Source organism: Mycetomoellerius zeteki, unplaced genomic scaffold (assembly GCF_001594055.1).
Source record: "Mycetomoellerius zeteki isolate Tzet28-1 unplaced genomic scaffold, Tzet1.0 scaffold105, whole genome shotgun sequence".
Taxonomy (NCBI): domain Eukaryota; kingdom Metazoa; phylum Arthropoda; class Insecta; order Hymenoptera; family Formicidae; genus Mycetomoellerius; species Mycetomoellerius zeteki.
In genome coordinates, this window is record NW_017255965.1 from 1,160,235 (window position 1) to 1,176,167 (window position 15,933).

At 28.1% G+C, this 15,933-nt stretch overlaps 1 protein-coding gene across 1 annotated transcript; it reads right to left on the reverse strand.

The window, feature by feature from the left end:
• Positions 1-1,212: 1,212 nt before the first annotated feature.
• Positions 1,213-12,279, reverse strand: LOC108721254 (uncharacterized). The gene is made up of 10 exons (XM_018445700.1): positions 12,223-12,279; positions 11,813-12,099; positions 11,214-11,462; positions 11,025-11,133; positions 10,555-10,754; positions 10,040-10,168; positions 4,979-5,239; positions 4,762-4,894; positions 1,864-2,022; positions 1,213-1,372 (listed from the first exon to the last, which is right to left on the reverse strand). The coding sequence occupies exons 1-10, from the start codon at positions 12,235-12,237 to the stop codon at positions 1,316-1,318; spliced, it is 1,599 nt and encodes a 532-aa protein (XP_018301202.1). The 5' UTR covers positions 12,238-12,279; the 3' UTR covers positions 1,213-1,315.
• Positions 12,280-15,933: the final 3,654 nt, after the last annotated feature.

Sequence of the window (15,933 nt, forward strand, 5' to 3'; positions counted from 1 at the left end):
TTAGGACTTTTCAAAATTAAAAAAAGACTAAAGAAAAATATAACGGGCAAATGAGATCGAGTCCTATGCGGTAATTAGAGCGCAAATTAATTGTTTATTGTGTTCTTCTTAAATCATTCTTAAATCAACATCAGACATTTCGGCTTCATCCCTTTTAATGCTTGAGAAAAAACTACGCTTATTATTATATTAAATTTTACTTACTGAAGATGGCTAAGAATGAAGCCAAAACGTTTGACGTTGATTTAAGGAAATAATTTAAAAAGTACACAACAAACAATTAATTTGCGCTCCAATTACCGCGTTTAACTCTCATTTGCCTACTATATTTTCCTTTAATACCTATAATTTCCTTTAATAAGTATAAATAATGGATAAATTCAAGTTGATAACAGTTATTAGAGTACAGGATATTGAAAGTAGATCAAAGTGCATTATATTTAAAAAAAATTGACTTTTATATGCAAATAATTTTTTTACAGTTTTTCATATGTTCTATATTTTCATATATTCTATATTTCATATATACTATTTTTCATTTCTTTAGATAAAAGTTGATCTTTCTAATCTATCCACATTGATATAGAGCCGCTATTGTAATACATCAAATAAAAATATTCAAACTATTTGTCATTATAAATAGCAAAAATATTGTATAATTATAGATATTATAACATTATCTTATTTTAATTTTTTGCATAAAATTATTTCTAAAACTAAGTTTAAAAAACAGAAGATAAAATTGCAAAGACAAAATTTTATTACGGATATCTTCATCGCCAAGAAATTAATCTGGAAAATTAAAAAGTATATTTGTATATTTTTATTTTTAAAAATGGAAGTAATTTTTAAGTTTCGATGCCCAGCACCGTTTAGAATAAAATTATGTCGATTATAAAATATCTCTTTTTGCAATTTCATTTTACATATTTTAAAAAATTTAAATTGATAAATAATTGCTTGTCAAAATTAATGTAATTGATAATAATAATAATTGTTAAAATAAGATTATGTTTAATCATGTATACTTTTATTCTTCTTTACACAAATCGAATTATTACTGCATTAAATAAACTTTTAATTTGATTTGTGTAAGCAAGTACAAAGAGATAAAAAAAATTAGTCTATAACATCGAATTAATATTAAACAAGTACTAAAAAGATATTAGAAAAGTATTAAAAAGCATAACTGAAGGGTCCGTTAAGGGCTAATTCTTTATCAGGATTATAATAAACGTATATGTCATCGTTTGTTTTAATTTCTCCAGATACGATCGGTGCGCAATAAACTCCTGAATGTGCTGTATCATCCTCGTTAGTAAATAGATGGTACTTTAAGGTCGAAGATGAAAAAGGCACCGCAATGCGATATCTGAAATTAAAAGAATAGTAGTTATATATTTAAAAAGTTTAACAAAGGAGGAATATAGTAGTACTAATGGGAAGAAATTAAAATTGAATATTAAAATTTATATCTCGTATATCTGAAAATATATTTAATATGATTAGGGACAATATCTTTTAATTTTATAAAATATCAAAAAAATTAAAATCAGTTATTAGAGATTAGAAAACTGTTGGGTTAATAAAAATGTTATACGATCGATAAAATTTATCTTAGCCGTCATAAAAATTTGAAATTTATTAGAATTATTTTAGATTTGTATCAAATGATTTGATAATAAAAAAAGGGCCAATATATATAATACATATATATATATATGTGTATATACATTGTCCCTGATTTTATTGTGAAATGTATATACATATATATACATATGATATATGGTATATATATGTAAGTATGTGTAATTACTTTGGAACTGGCTTCATTATCCTAATGATTGTATTTCTTATCTTTACCCATTCCCAATCTTCTTCACTAAAAGGCACAGTTGAATTTGTCGAAACAACAATATTTGGACGAATCACATAACTTTTATATATATTTGTCTCTTGAAATAGTGTACGTAACGTACTTTGTGTCATTAATACGCAACGCGTTAAATCTGCGAACATGTCCTGTTGAAAAGAAATTACTTTGATATTCATATTATTTTGAATAATAAATTTAATTAACTCATTTCCAGTATATAGTGCTATAAACTTCTAGCTCTATATGACATCAAAAATTGTTTTATCTATAGTTGTTATTAATACCATTAATTTCGTAAATTATATATATTTATATATAAATCGTAAATTAAATATATTTATATTTTGTTTAATTCATGATTGCAAAGATAAGCATACTATTGCTTGATACAGTTAACTATATAATTTATTCACAATTAGATAAGTTGCTAAGAATAAAAATTTGATAAATTGCCTTTATCATAAAAGTAGAGGAAAGTTACGATACTGACATAGGTCTTTTAAAGACATCCCCTTATTTCTCAGAAACTAACTATTACACTTTATTAATACCACTAAAATCATGATCTGTTTAGCTAATTAAAAAAGTGTAAACGCAAAATTTTTTTCATGTATATGTGGCTTATTTCTATACAAAATCAGCTAAAAACAATTTCTATAAATGCGAAAATAAAATTCTTACGATTTTATTTTGCAAATTGCGTAGTTTAAGTAATAGTGACTATATTATAATATTACGTCGTTTTAAATGCTTGTAGTTTCCTAAATTAGTTTTATTTATATTATTTTCTTTCTTAGTTTTTTCATAATACGGTTTTAAATATAAAATCGGGGTGCAGCGTAAACCTGGCACACCTGTCTGTGAAACAAATCATGAGCTAACTTAATCTTTGTAAAGTTGCTTTATAGTGTCAAATAGCTCTATTGGAACTAAAGGCAATTGTGCACATAGGGAAAAATTCTTAAAAACTATCGCGTTACATATTTGCATCTTGCAGAATAGCATAAAGTAAATATGCATATAATTCAATAAAAATGTTTTCGAAGTGAAAAGATTCTGGAAAATTTTATATGTATACATGCACTTGTAGATACTTTATACAGATAATTCCTGTAAAAGAAAAAGAATAGGAATGCGTAGCACATTCTGCCTACTGTGTCAGTTTTGGAGCCCATATTGTCAGACGTCCATTTTTTATTATCTTACGAAAAAATTAATTATTGCAAAATTACAAACAGTATTATAAAATCTGCTTATACTATCTGATAGAAGACACTTTTTAATTTGTATTTATATTTTTAAAGTTTCATTTTTACCTTTTGTTTAAGAAATATTGTCTAAAACCAAAGCGGTATGTCGATATCGGCGAATTTGTTCTAATAACATTTGTATAAAATGTCGATAATTACAAATGTATTAATTAATTTGTTTTCAAAACATGTATAGAGGAACATGGTGGTCCTTTGGTTTTATTAGTTTAGCTATCTTACCTCCAGTATTAATAAATGCTCATTAGACGCGATTTTGAATGAAATGAACGAAGGACACTATTTTTGCCAGATTCAATCGTTTCATGCAAAAACGAAAATCGCGTCTCTGTATGGTAAAGTTTAGTTTTATATACAGTTGCATGCAAAAGTGTCCGGCCAAAGATATTTTTATCATTATTAACGTAGAAAGGGTACAAAATAAAAACACAAATATATCATCATAAAGTACTTTTGACATGTAATTAAAATGCACAATTAAAAAATTGTTTATAACGATTAACACGTATTTATAACTAAAATAACACATTTTGCTTCTTCATAATTGTTCGGCCAAATTCCAAGAACGTATAATTTGCACGGCTTTGTTTACGTTATCGGTCACGAAGGTATGTAAACATTAAGAGCACGTTTCTTTTCTATTATTCGATCAATTATACTCAGTCAAAATGCCAAAACGCACGTCTTTAGACATACGTAAATTGGTGATCAAGTTTCACAACGAAGGAAAAGTTTCACGTGAAATAGCTGATGTTTTAGAATTAGGTAAATCGACTGTTAACGATATAATAAATAAATTCAAGACTACAGGTGCTCTAAAAGATAAACCCTGCCCTGGGAGGCCAAGAAAAACTACTAATCGTGTCGATAAAGTGATTAAGAGAAAGGCTGTCGTAGATGTGAAAAAGAATGCCGCGGTCATCGCACGCGAGTTACGCGAAGAAAAATTGGCTGACATAAGTCAAAGTACGGTTTCACGCAGATTGACAGAAGTGGGACTTTTTGGACGCGTTGGAGTTAAGAAACCGCTTATTAGCAAAAAAAATAAGAAGGCCAGATTAGAATTTGCAAAAAAACACCGTAACTGGACTGTTGAAGATTGGAAGAAAGTGATGTTTTCAGATGAAACTAAAATTAATTTGTTTGGAAATGATGGTAGACGGTACGTTCGACGACCAAAAGGCACTAGAAATGATTCGCGATATCAAATACCAACTGTGAAGCACGGTGGAGGTACCTAAAACACTCCCTAGTCAGAGATACAACAGGGGTGTTGTACCTTTTACCAAAATTCAATTTTTTTCTAATATTAAAAAAGATGTACAAAAGATAACAATTTAAATCTATAAAAAAATATATCTTAGTGTCAACATTTCAAAGAATATTTTAGAATTTTTTTGAATTTTTAGACATCAATACAACTTGCACAAGAAAAAATGTCAAAATTGGTCAAAGTTACACTATTTTCCCTTATGTGTCTTTTGTTTGTTTTTTGGTGATAGTGCTTCATATAATGAACTTACCTACTTTTGGATAGTTAAGATTAAAACGTTTAATAATCTTGTTATGTTAACAAATAATATAAATAAACACTATAATTTGAAACGTATTAATTACCGGCCTTTCATCTGATCTAGTTGAGTATATCGCGCAATAATCTATCCAATTTTCTCTTATAATATTTGGTTCCTCGATTAAAGGATCACAGCTTCTTTCTAATAAACGTATAGGTGTGTCAAATTTCAAACACCTGTGAATATTAATTTGTTTATATTTAATATATTCTTTATATAATAACATAAATGCGAAATATTAATAGTTAATGAATACATACCTGGTTATCCATTCGGCAGCTTTATCGCCATGATCAATAAGTTTTACTGGTTTGCCGGTATGCCATGACGAGTAATAACAAATTATGTTATTTTTTTTCATGCTTTGCTCTGTGATACTTAAAACATCTAAATTGTCCAGTAATGCACTGCGAAATATCTTGGTTCCACGTTGTGTCATGTCAACAGATATTGAAGCCAACAGACCAGTATTTGACCAGTGTAGAATTTTTTTGGTTTGCTGATTATATAATAAGAACATCCTGAAATGCATAGTGAAAAGAACGGTGGCAGTTTAGGGCCAAAATTTGCCTGTGATGAAAACGTACACTGAAAAAAATGCATGTAATTTTACATGGAAATTACGTGTATATGACTGGAAAATTATCTAAATTACATAAATATGCTTGGAAATTTACTGGAAATTGTAAATTTCCAATCATCTTTAGACAATTTTCCAGTCATGAACATGTAATTTCCAAAAAATGCATGTAAAATTACATGCATTTTTTTCAGTGTATGAAATCGGTCAATCTTTATAGACTTGGACGTGCTGAACTCAAATATGAAGTTTAAAATTCTCCAAAGTCCGAGGAACTTTGTGAAAATGTAATGTTTCTGCAAAGAACAAAAATTTCATTTTCACAAAGTTCCCCGGACTTTGGAGAATTTTAAGTTTTACTTTGCAGTAAAATATTGTATTACCCAATGAACAAATAGTAACTGAACAAGAAACCTGTTTTTTTATTATAATGACCTCAACGTTTTTGCAATGTAAAAGTCAATGTTATATGGCGTACAAAACAAATATAAATGTCCGCGCGTGGACAAGCGTGCGTATAAAAAATTAAAAAAAAATTTTTTTCTTTTTTATTATACAGTACTTTTGAAACCGTGCTACATTCATGTCAAACATTTTTTTCTATCTCTTACAATTTCGATGATATTCGAAAGAGAAAAACGATTTTTTTCAAAGGTGTTTCACCCCATTAAGTGAAAGCGGGAACGTATAAAAAAATACGTGTCGCTTATTTGTCTGGAGAATAACATACTAAAAGCTCATTAAGATCGGAGGGGACCAGTTGGGTCCCTTTTCTTGTAAGATATACCCAATTCAGTAAACTCCACGCGGTGTATCTTGGATAAAATTAATGCTGATGGTGAAAAAGCACGCATGCCTACGCTCGTAGGTACGGATATTCATTTTTGTTTTGTTCATGTTATTGTACGCCATATATCGTTGACTTTTACATTACAAAAAAGTTGAAGTTTTTGAGCTCATTATAATAGAAAAAGAGGTTTCTTGTTCAGTTACTATTTGTTCATCGGGAAATACAATATTTTGCTGCAAAGTAAAGCTTAAAATTCTCCAAAGTTCCTCAGACTTTGGAGAATTTAAAACTTCATATTTGAGTTTAGCACGTCCAAATCTATAAAGATTGACTGATTTCATATGTTTTCATCACAGGCAAATTTTGGCCCTAAATTGCTATCGTTCTTTAACATTACTTTCGACAAATTGTGTAATATAAACTTTATTTACCAGAATTTACAAAATTACTTGAATACGCGTTATTGGTAGTTAAATATTGTATATTAATATTTCAAATTGCTATATTTCTTTTTTATACGTTAGTCATATATGCAATTAGGTACCTATCATCGATTTTATAAGTATTGCATAAAAACTGTTGATGTTTTCTAAATAAATACAACTAATATCCTATTTTAGTCAGATTTTATAAAAAGAAGATACCATACTTGAGTTTAACAATGATTCGAAATCTTTAATAATAATTAAGTTGTACTTTAATTGAAGGGATGGGCGGAATAAAAGCCTAATCACAAAATCTTGATTTTAATGAAAATTAAAATAACTTGCTACTTTTCATTATACAAGTACAGTACATATACAATGATACAATAGGAAATGAAATTATGTAACGTCTTTAAGAAATTACATGTTACAATACTTCTTTATTATGATAATTATTATATAAAAGAGCTAATCTCCGGAAAAAGGGCCTAATAAATAGAATTGTGCCTTTATTCCATCCATCCTCTCAATTACAATCACAACAATATTAATAACGTCAAATTTTTAATATTAAATACTTTAATGATCATAAGATATAAATATTATATTGAATGATGAGTGAGCTACACCTTTAGCAATACTTATTTTAATTGCATAGAGTTACTATCAAAGAAACAAATCTTTGTATTTTACACTAACCCGTCCCACAATTCTCGATTTTCTGATTGAGTCATTATCATTCCATTGTGATTATATCTAAAAGAGTGATGTAGCATTTTTTCTCCTCCTTTTATTGGATATATGAACATATGATGAACATTACCGACTTTAACCCAATTGGGATTACTAAATTGGGGATGATTCTTAATGTAGTGTTTATCAATAGCAACCTGCTCGGAAAAATGATTAGATTTCTCTTTCTTTCTTTCTCTCTCATTTATATTGCGTATATAAAATTATTACTTAAAAATATATTGTATTTGTTCTCAAATATGTATGAACATTTTAAATAGATATAAAAAAGAAGTATAATCAGATCTTATACATACCTCAAACATTGTTGTTAACGATTATTAAGATCTTGAGAAGAAGTAATAGATTTGATCAATACACATTCAATGCAGACAATATTAACCGTTCTGTTCTTTCACTTTTAAATCTTCGATTTATAATGTGTAATTACTGTATGGAATCTCACAAACGTATAATATTAACAAATTATGAGATTGTACATGTAATATTTCTTTATTTTTTTCTCCGCAAAGATCTTATTACCTACACGATGATAATTTCTTCTTGATCAGTTGAATTTCAATAGCAGAGTGTTAATTTTCGTGTTGATTGTTTGTCCTTATTATTCTCTATTTTGTCTGTTATATTTTGTGTTTTTCTGGAACTTACTGTTTATATTTTATGAGAAGGTTATATAAGGTAGCGCGCGTTTGACTTTTCTGATTGTTAGAGTTAACTTATAGGTATACATTTATATAAACTGTACTACTACTTGATAATTACATATAATTAATCTAAATATCGATATTTAATCTTTGAATGCATTTATAGGATTTTATATTAAAGTTTAATCGCTTAATAAAACTTTCGTAATAACGTAAATTACGCTATTAAATTATATCGGTGCAATTGTATTTAGGATACACTACAGTAATAAATTTTCTTTCCTTGTTTAAAATAAAAATCAATAGTTATCTATGATACCTATATGACACGTGTAATTAAATTTCTTTAATTTATTTTATGTACGTGCTTATTAAAATTTTTTTAATTAAAAGCCTATTTAGAATTAATAAAATTGAATTTTATATTAATATTTAATATAAACAGATTTTAGATAATTGCCGAACAAATATTAACTTTATAATAAAAAATAGAATAGTAATTTGCGAAAATTTTTATATTTCTTTATATTTATGTGATAATTAATCGATACATCATAAATCTAATATGTACAGATATTAGCTGCGTTTAGCAGACTCAACAATTGAGTGAGCGTTCGCTGCTATTAATGTATTCTTCTAGATCTAAAAATTCTGATTGAATGATCTAAAAGAATACACCAATAACAGCGAGTGCTCATTCAATTGTTGAGTCTGCTGAATGCGCCCATTGAAATTTATTTAAATAAATAATACTTATTACATGTGAATCAATATACATATATGTTCATCTCACACTTTTATTAAAAACATTACACAGATAAAGTTTATAAAATCTATCTTATACAAAATCAAAGTTGTAAAAATTGACATTACTATTACTATAAAAATACTTCTGAAAGAGCAATTTCTCGTTATTAATATTCTTCTCTTCTATTTATAAGAAACTATTTATCTACTTATAAAGAAAAAATATATATACTACGTTTAAATAAAATAAAATAATATAAAATTTTGTGCCACGTATGAACTCAAATAACATTGCATTGCGTAAAGGCACTCGGTACTATTTGTCGCAAAACATCGCAACAATTACACATGGAGAAAACTCTAAAGAATATGGGCTAGAATGCTAATAAGTTCTTTTATGAAATTTGCAGATTTATAAAAGGACAGGCGCCTATTTATACAATATTTATTTTCTAGTAAATGAGTAATGATCCTTTAAATATACTGTAAAATATTTTTACGTAAAGTAAATCTATAAACTACATTTTAATAGAAGTTACTTTATCGACAACTGTTTTTGCTGATAAAAATTACTTTATTACGCGATAAAAAATACAAGTATAAAGTCTTAAGAGTTGTTCAAGTTTATACAATCTTGAGATTAATTGATATTTTATACTGCAAGATGATAATCTCTTGAATCAATTTACTACGTTTATTATCGATTATTATCGATTATTTATAACGTACTTTTTATTCCGTATTTTTTACTTTCAGGCAAGTAAAGTTATCATAAGTACAACAAAAATAGTCATAATACTTTACAAGTTTTGTAAGGTAAAAATTATTTAACCATTTTTTTCCATGCAAAAACAACTGTGGTTGCGTTTCGTTATTCACTGCTATTTTTGCAGTGAAAATCTGTAGTTCATGTCACGTATATTAAAGACTTTCAGTACTCACAATAAATATTAGTTTAAACTACCCTAGTGCATACATATTTCTAACCTATTATTAATGTTGCAATTGAAAAGAATTGATTATACATGAAAATTTAAATAATAAATATTAAGTAAATTAAAATGTCAGAAGTATCTTTTCGCTGTATTACGATTTCATAACTTTTAATGATTAAAGGGTCAATTCAAAGCAAAATTAGACTTTAGGCATTAGTCTATTATAGGCCAATAAATTAGTGGCAGTATTATCAAAATAACATCAAAGATACAATTCAATATTTGAGAACAGAAACTGATCTTCTTCTTAATACTACTTAAAATTTTGTTCTGTTAACTTTAAAACTAGTACCACTTTAAAAATAGTATTATTATATCATGCAACTGAATTTTTGAGACAATCATGAAAAGATTAAATTTCGATAGCATTATTTAGTATCATTTTGCGGGATATGAATATATACGTCATCATTTACATTTGCGTCTCCAGTAGTGAACAATCCATAAAAAATTCCCAAAAATTTTGGCGGATGATGATACTCGTTTTTCTTGAATGATTCCTGGACTGATGTTAAGCTATATTTGAATTGAAGAAATAAAATGCACACTTAAAAAATTCAACAAAATAACAACAATGTGAACATAAAGAAAATAAAATTGAATAAATGTATTATTTTGAAATGCATTTTAATATTATTATAGTTATAATAATATTTAAGCTGATGAGAAAACATTAGAAGCAAAAAACCAGAAACAAAAATAACTATAAACTTAAAAATTAAGAAACTTTTAAATCAAAGCAAATACTAATTGTTGATGATTTTTATTATAACTATTGTAAAGACTCAAAATTTTTCTCAACATTTTTTCTGCACAAACATGAAAGATCCAAAAGATAAAATATAATAAAAGATCTTGATATAAAGAAGATAATATGAAAATAATGAATGATACATGCGTACTTCGAGACGGGCATAATCCTCTTCATGATTATATTATTGATCCTGATCCATTCCCAATTTGTTTCCGCAAAAATAGGAGATGAAGGAGCCGAAATGATAATATGTGGTTGAATTTTAAAAAATTGTTGAGTATTGTATATAAACTCTAACATTGTATCTAACGTTATCACTGTATAACCGGTTAAATTTAAGAATATCTCCTAATAGGACAAAATTTTGATGTATAATATATAGTGTGTGTAATATTAACTACATAAGTATCGAAAAAACCAACAATACTATTTATACTACATACACTTTTACTATATACAATATAATTATATTATATTATATTTCATTACATTGTATATAGCAAATCTTGCATACTTATATGCCTCATAATTGCAGAGATAAATATGTATTTCTTAAACAATCGGATTTTATATATAAGATATTGAGAAGAAAGAAAAATTTAAAAGTATGTTAATTACCCAAGCTTCGTCATCAGTATTTTTCTTCATCATATCTTTCTCCATTATTGGCTCGTCGATAATATCATATTCTACTCGTACTATCCGCAGAGTAGAGGTGCACAATGTACTGTGTAATATATTATTTTAGTTAATACTTTTTATAGGTAATTTATAGACGAAATTTTAAAAATTGTTACATATACACACTTGTTTAACCATTTGGCAACTTCTTCGCCGCAATCAATATACTTTATTTCAATCCAACTTGTTTTTAGCTCTCTCACAATTTTGCGATTGTCCCTTATTTCTTTATCTAAATCAATAGTTACTTTATAGTCTGCCAGGCTGAATTGTACGTGGGACTCACTTAACATATCCGCCCTCACCAGTTGTATGGCTGTTCTAGTGTGTGTGTTTTGGAATTGTTTGGTCTTTTCGTCGTATATGTGGAACATTCTAACAATACATAATAAAAGTTCAACGTTATTTTCGGCGGATTGTGCATACAATTTTTTTTTATCATATTTGATAAATAATCATTTGGTTACTTTAATATAAATTTTTTATTACAGTTTTAAATGATTATATTCTTTTTATATGCTTAGTCGACTTATAAAAATCTGTGATAGATATAAACAGTGAAAATTACAGGTAGCTGAAATTAATTAAACATTAATTTACATATTCAACCTTGTACTGATTTTAAGTATCCAAAAGACATATTGAGTGATATTTTTATACCTTGTGCAATACATTCTTATAATATATTAATTTTTTGAGGAATAAATTTTAGCTTTTATACTAACTTGTCCTGAAGGATCAATCCTTTTTGTTTCGTAATTGCCCCGTATGGCGTAAATTTTAACTTGGAACATTTTGTTCTATCTCCTGAGGCCAGTGGGTGTATGTGCAACTCTTTGACTTTACCGATTTTTATCCAGTTAGGATTAGGTAATTCAGATATATTGTAATTATTATTCTTCCAATTATATATTTTCTCTTTTAATGTCTCATAAATTGTAGAATACTTTATCTGTCGCATGAGAAACATTACAACTGCACCGCTAGTAAATGTGATTATTGAAGACCAATTCTAAAATCATAATTTATAAAATTATTATTGAAAACTTTATCTTAGAGACAGAGAGAGGGGAAGGAGATAGAGGAAGAAGAGAGAGAGAGAGAGAGAGAATCTTATTTATTATATTATTCATACCTTCAATAGTGTCATTGTAAACTATTCAATGTTACTTTGACTTGAAATTCTCCGATGTATTATATATACTAAGCCAAAAAATGTTCAGCCTGCAGTGAACATTTGTCACATTCAGAAGATTTGATCTGAAAATTCTGAATTTTTTCTAAATTAAATTTAATTATTTTGCATCTGTTATAGATAATTTTATTAATAATAACATACTCATATGAGTATCCTTAATACGTAGAACAACTTTAAAAGAGAAAGCCTGAAGCCTTTCTATGTAGAAATATACGGGCTATATGAAGGAACTAATTATATCTCAATTAAGGAAAAATATATATTTAATTAAATAAATACAAATTACAATGATATATTTGTCGATTTATGTGTATATTTATTTGTTATCATCCATGACAATAAAAGTCGACATATATGCACGCATATATGTGTGTTTTTTAAACACTGTCTCCCGTTTCTAAATAATTTAAATAATAAACCAAAAATCCAATATGAGTTTATATACATACCAAATTAAATATTTTGTAGTTAAAACTTTTAAGAAATAAACTTCGATTTTGTCAATTTGTGATTGATTTTGCTTATTCACTTCTTATTTTATCACAGTGGCGGATTAATATACGATATCAGAGATCGCAAATTATGTATAAATATATATTTTTTGTTAACAAACTTTAACGCTAATCTGATCTATGGCGATATCTTGCTGTCTTCTCAATTAATGTAGCAGTTATGGCACACTGAAGACGAGGTTCGCCAGTCGTACGTCTTTATATTATTGTCATACACTTTTTCTAATGTTTCTACTTTCCTATAGCTATAAAATCCGCGCTATATTACAAACTAAATTTCGCATGACTAAATATTTCTGAATATTTGTAGGTACAAACACATTCAAATTGTAAATATCGAGATTTCACAAAAATGTCAGTCTTGATGTACTTACGGATGAATTTATAAATGTGTGTTTTATAAAATTTTACTTGCCTGGGTCTAAGAAAACTGCTATTTACGTATAATAGTAAGATACGGAAGTTTTTGGTCTGACTGAACTGAAACACGAATTTTCGGTCCCAGTGGAGTCATCCGTATTCCATGTTTTAATGCTATTGTTAAAATTTGGTACCTGCATCCCCTAGTATGCTAAAGCCGAGAGAAAACGTAGGGGAGAGTTGCCGAATGCGTACTGGTCGCCTAAATCGTACCTCATCAATATTTTATATTATTAGTTAATATAGGTAATATTTAGTAAACAATAATATAAAATATATGAGAAATTAGTAATATAGACAAAAATATAATAGCCTACGTCTTGTTTTATGGATGTTAGCGGCGTTTTAAAAGATCACATTTGATATTAATTTTTAATCAACTTATGTAGTCGATAACAACGCGATCATCCAATTTTATTATAAATTTTTATATTTTTATAAAAGAAGATTTATTGTAAAATATTTTGCATTCACTGTATATACATATTTGCAATCATTGTAAAAATTAAATCGATATTTTTACAAAATCTATCAAATTTTCTAAATCGTACCATCAAAAGATAAAACTGATAACTGACAATAATAAAACTAATAATTGATATCATTATAAATGTCAAGTGCAAAAATATATTTAAGCCAATTTTATTTTGGTGCCATTTGTTTTTTCATTATTGTTATTTGATAATTATAAAATATTTGATTTTCTCTTCAATAAATTATTACAATTAGGTATTAATTAATTATTAGGTATTGGTTAATTATTTCTTTTATTAATCTTATACTTTTAATTGTTTTTATTCATAAATTCAATACTTTCAAAGGAAATACGATAAAAAATACTTATAGGTATGATTTAGGCGATCGGTTGTCTAAATCGTACTTTTTGCATCATCCCAGATAACCAAGCGTGCGATACTTGCACAAAGTACCACTATCGTACTGTTACGGTACTGCCACGAGATGGCGGAGTACGGCTTAACTATACGGTAACAATATAAAAAGTATACATGATATTATAGTACACTGTATCAACATTGTACCTGTACTGCATACTGTTTAGGTACGTCATAGTACATATGCAGTACCGTAGCAATACGACGTACTATTATCGACAGGAGAGAGACTGTGCAGGAGATCTCTATAGTATTGATGCAGTACAGGCAGACTCGTGCGCCGTTTTAGTTTATACCGGCGGCGGCGTTAGAGCAAAAACAGAATGGCGGCGGCGAATTCGCCGAAAATTTTCTCTTTCGGCGGCAGCGATAATCGGCAGATGATAATTATCGGTGGCGGCGGCGAATAGCGGCGTCGTATATATCTATATATTTCAAATAAAAGAATTAAACTCTAAATTATTTAATAAACAAATTTAGTAGATATAGTATGTATATAATAGATTGACAGGATCGACAGACGTGCGAGATTTATGCGACATCTGTAATAGGAGTCGTAACTCGTAAGAAATTGTCCAATCACACTCGAAAGCGAGAAGATTAATATCCAATAAAATATTATTGGAATATAAACCAATCGCCTGTGATTGGTCAATAAAATGCTTCGAAGCCTTTGTAGCTTCAAATAAATTGCAGCCTAAGTATTTTTCAGTAAATTACAGATGACGCAATAAATATACTCCAGCCAAATGGAAAATATAATAAAAAATAGGTTTAGTAGTACGCATTCGGCAACTCTCCCCTACTATTCTATTATATTCTAAAATGCACAATATTGCATTACTGCATATTTCTGGTTCTACAATAAAGTTTCAATTGTAAGTTTTCAACTCATCCGTCCTACAACCCTGACTTAGCTCCTACAGTTACTCTTTTTTTTAAAGCTGTAGTCCAATTTGCGTGGAAAGAAATTCATAATGATAAAGAAGTGACCACTGCAGAATTATATTATTTTAAAGACATTTAGAATATTTTTTTAGTTGTGCGGAAAAATTAATTTATAAAGGATAATTATTTGAAAAAAAAAAATGTTTTTTCATTTTATGTAATCTTTTTTATGACCTAGACAGGAAACTTTTGAACTTTACTACGTACTTGACATAGAATTTAACAGTTTATTTTACATAATTTATAGCATCTTAATACTATATTATTTTATAGATGGCATAACATAATTATTTTAAAAACTGAACAATAAGGAATAGAAGTAATGGCCCTAACAGTCAAAGTTAGATTATACAATTCAATCTGAATTACTATATATTAGGTGTACAAAAAAGTTCTGAGCTTTGTTTTGTAAAATTCAATCTTTATTCAAAAACAAACGAAAAAATATTAATTAGCGAAATATTCTCCGTTTGCATCAACCTTTTGCCATATTTCGGGTAGCTTGCGAATTCCTTGACTATAGAAACTCACCGGCTTCGAAGCGATAAAGTCATCAATGCATTTTCGTATTTCTTCTAATCTCACGAAATGTGTATCAGCCAAATGATGCTGTAGCGACCGGAATAGGTAGTAATCGGAAGGCGCCATGTCTGGGCTATACGCCGCGTGCGGAAGAAGTTCCCAGCCTAACGCAAAGATATGGTCCTGAGTCGCTTTCGCAACATGTGGTCGAGCATTGTCATGAAGCAAGATCACTTTACGACGTCCTTGGCCAGTAAATGGCTTCTTTTCTTCTAATGCATCGCTCAAATTGGTCAATTGTTGTTGGTAGCGGTCTGCCGTGATTGTTTCACCCGGTTGTAACAACTCGTAGT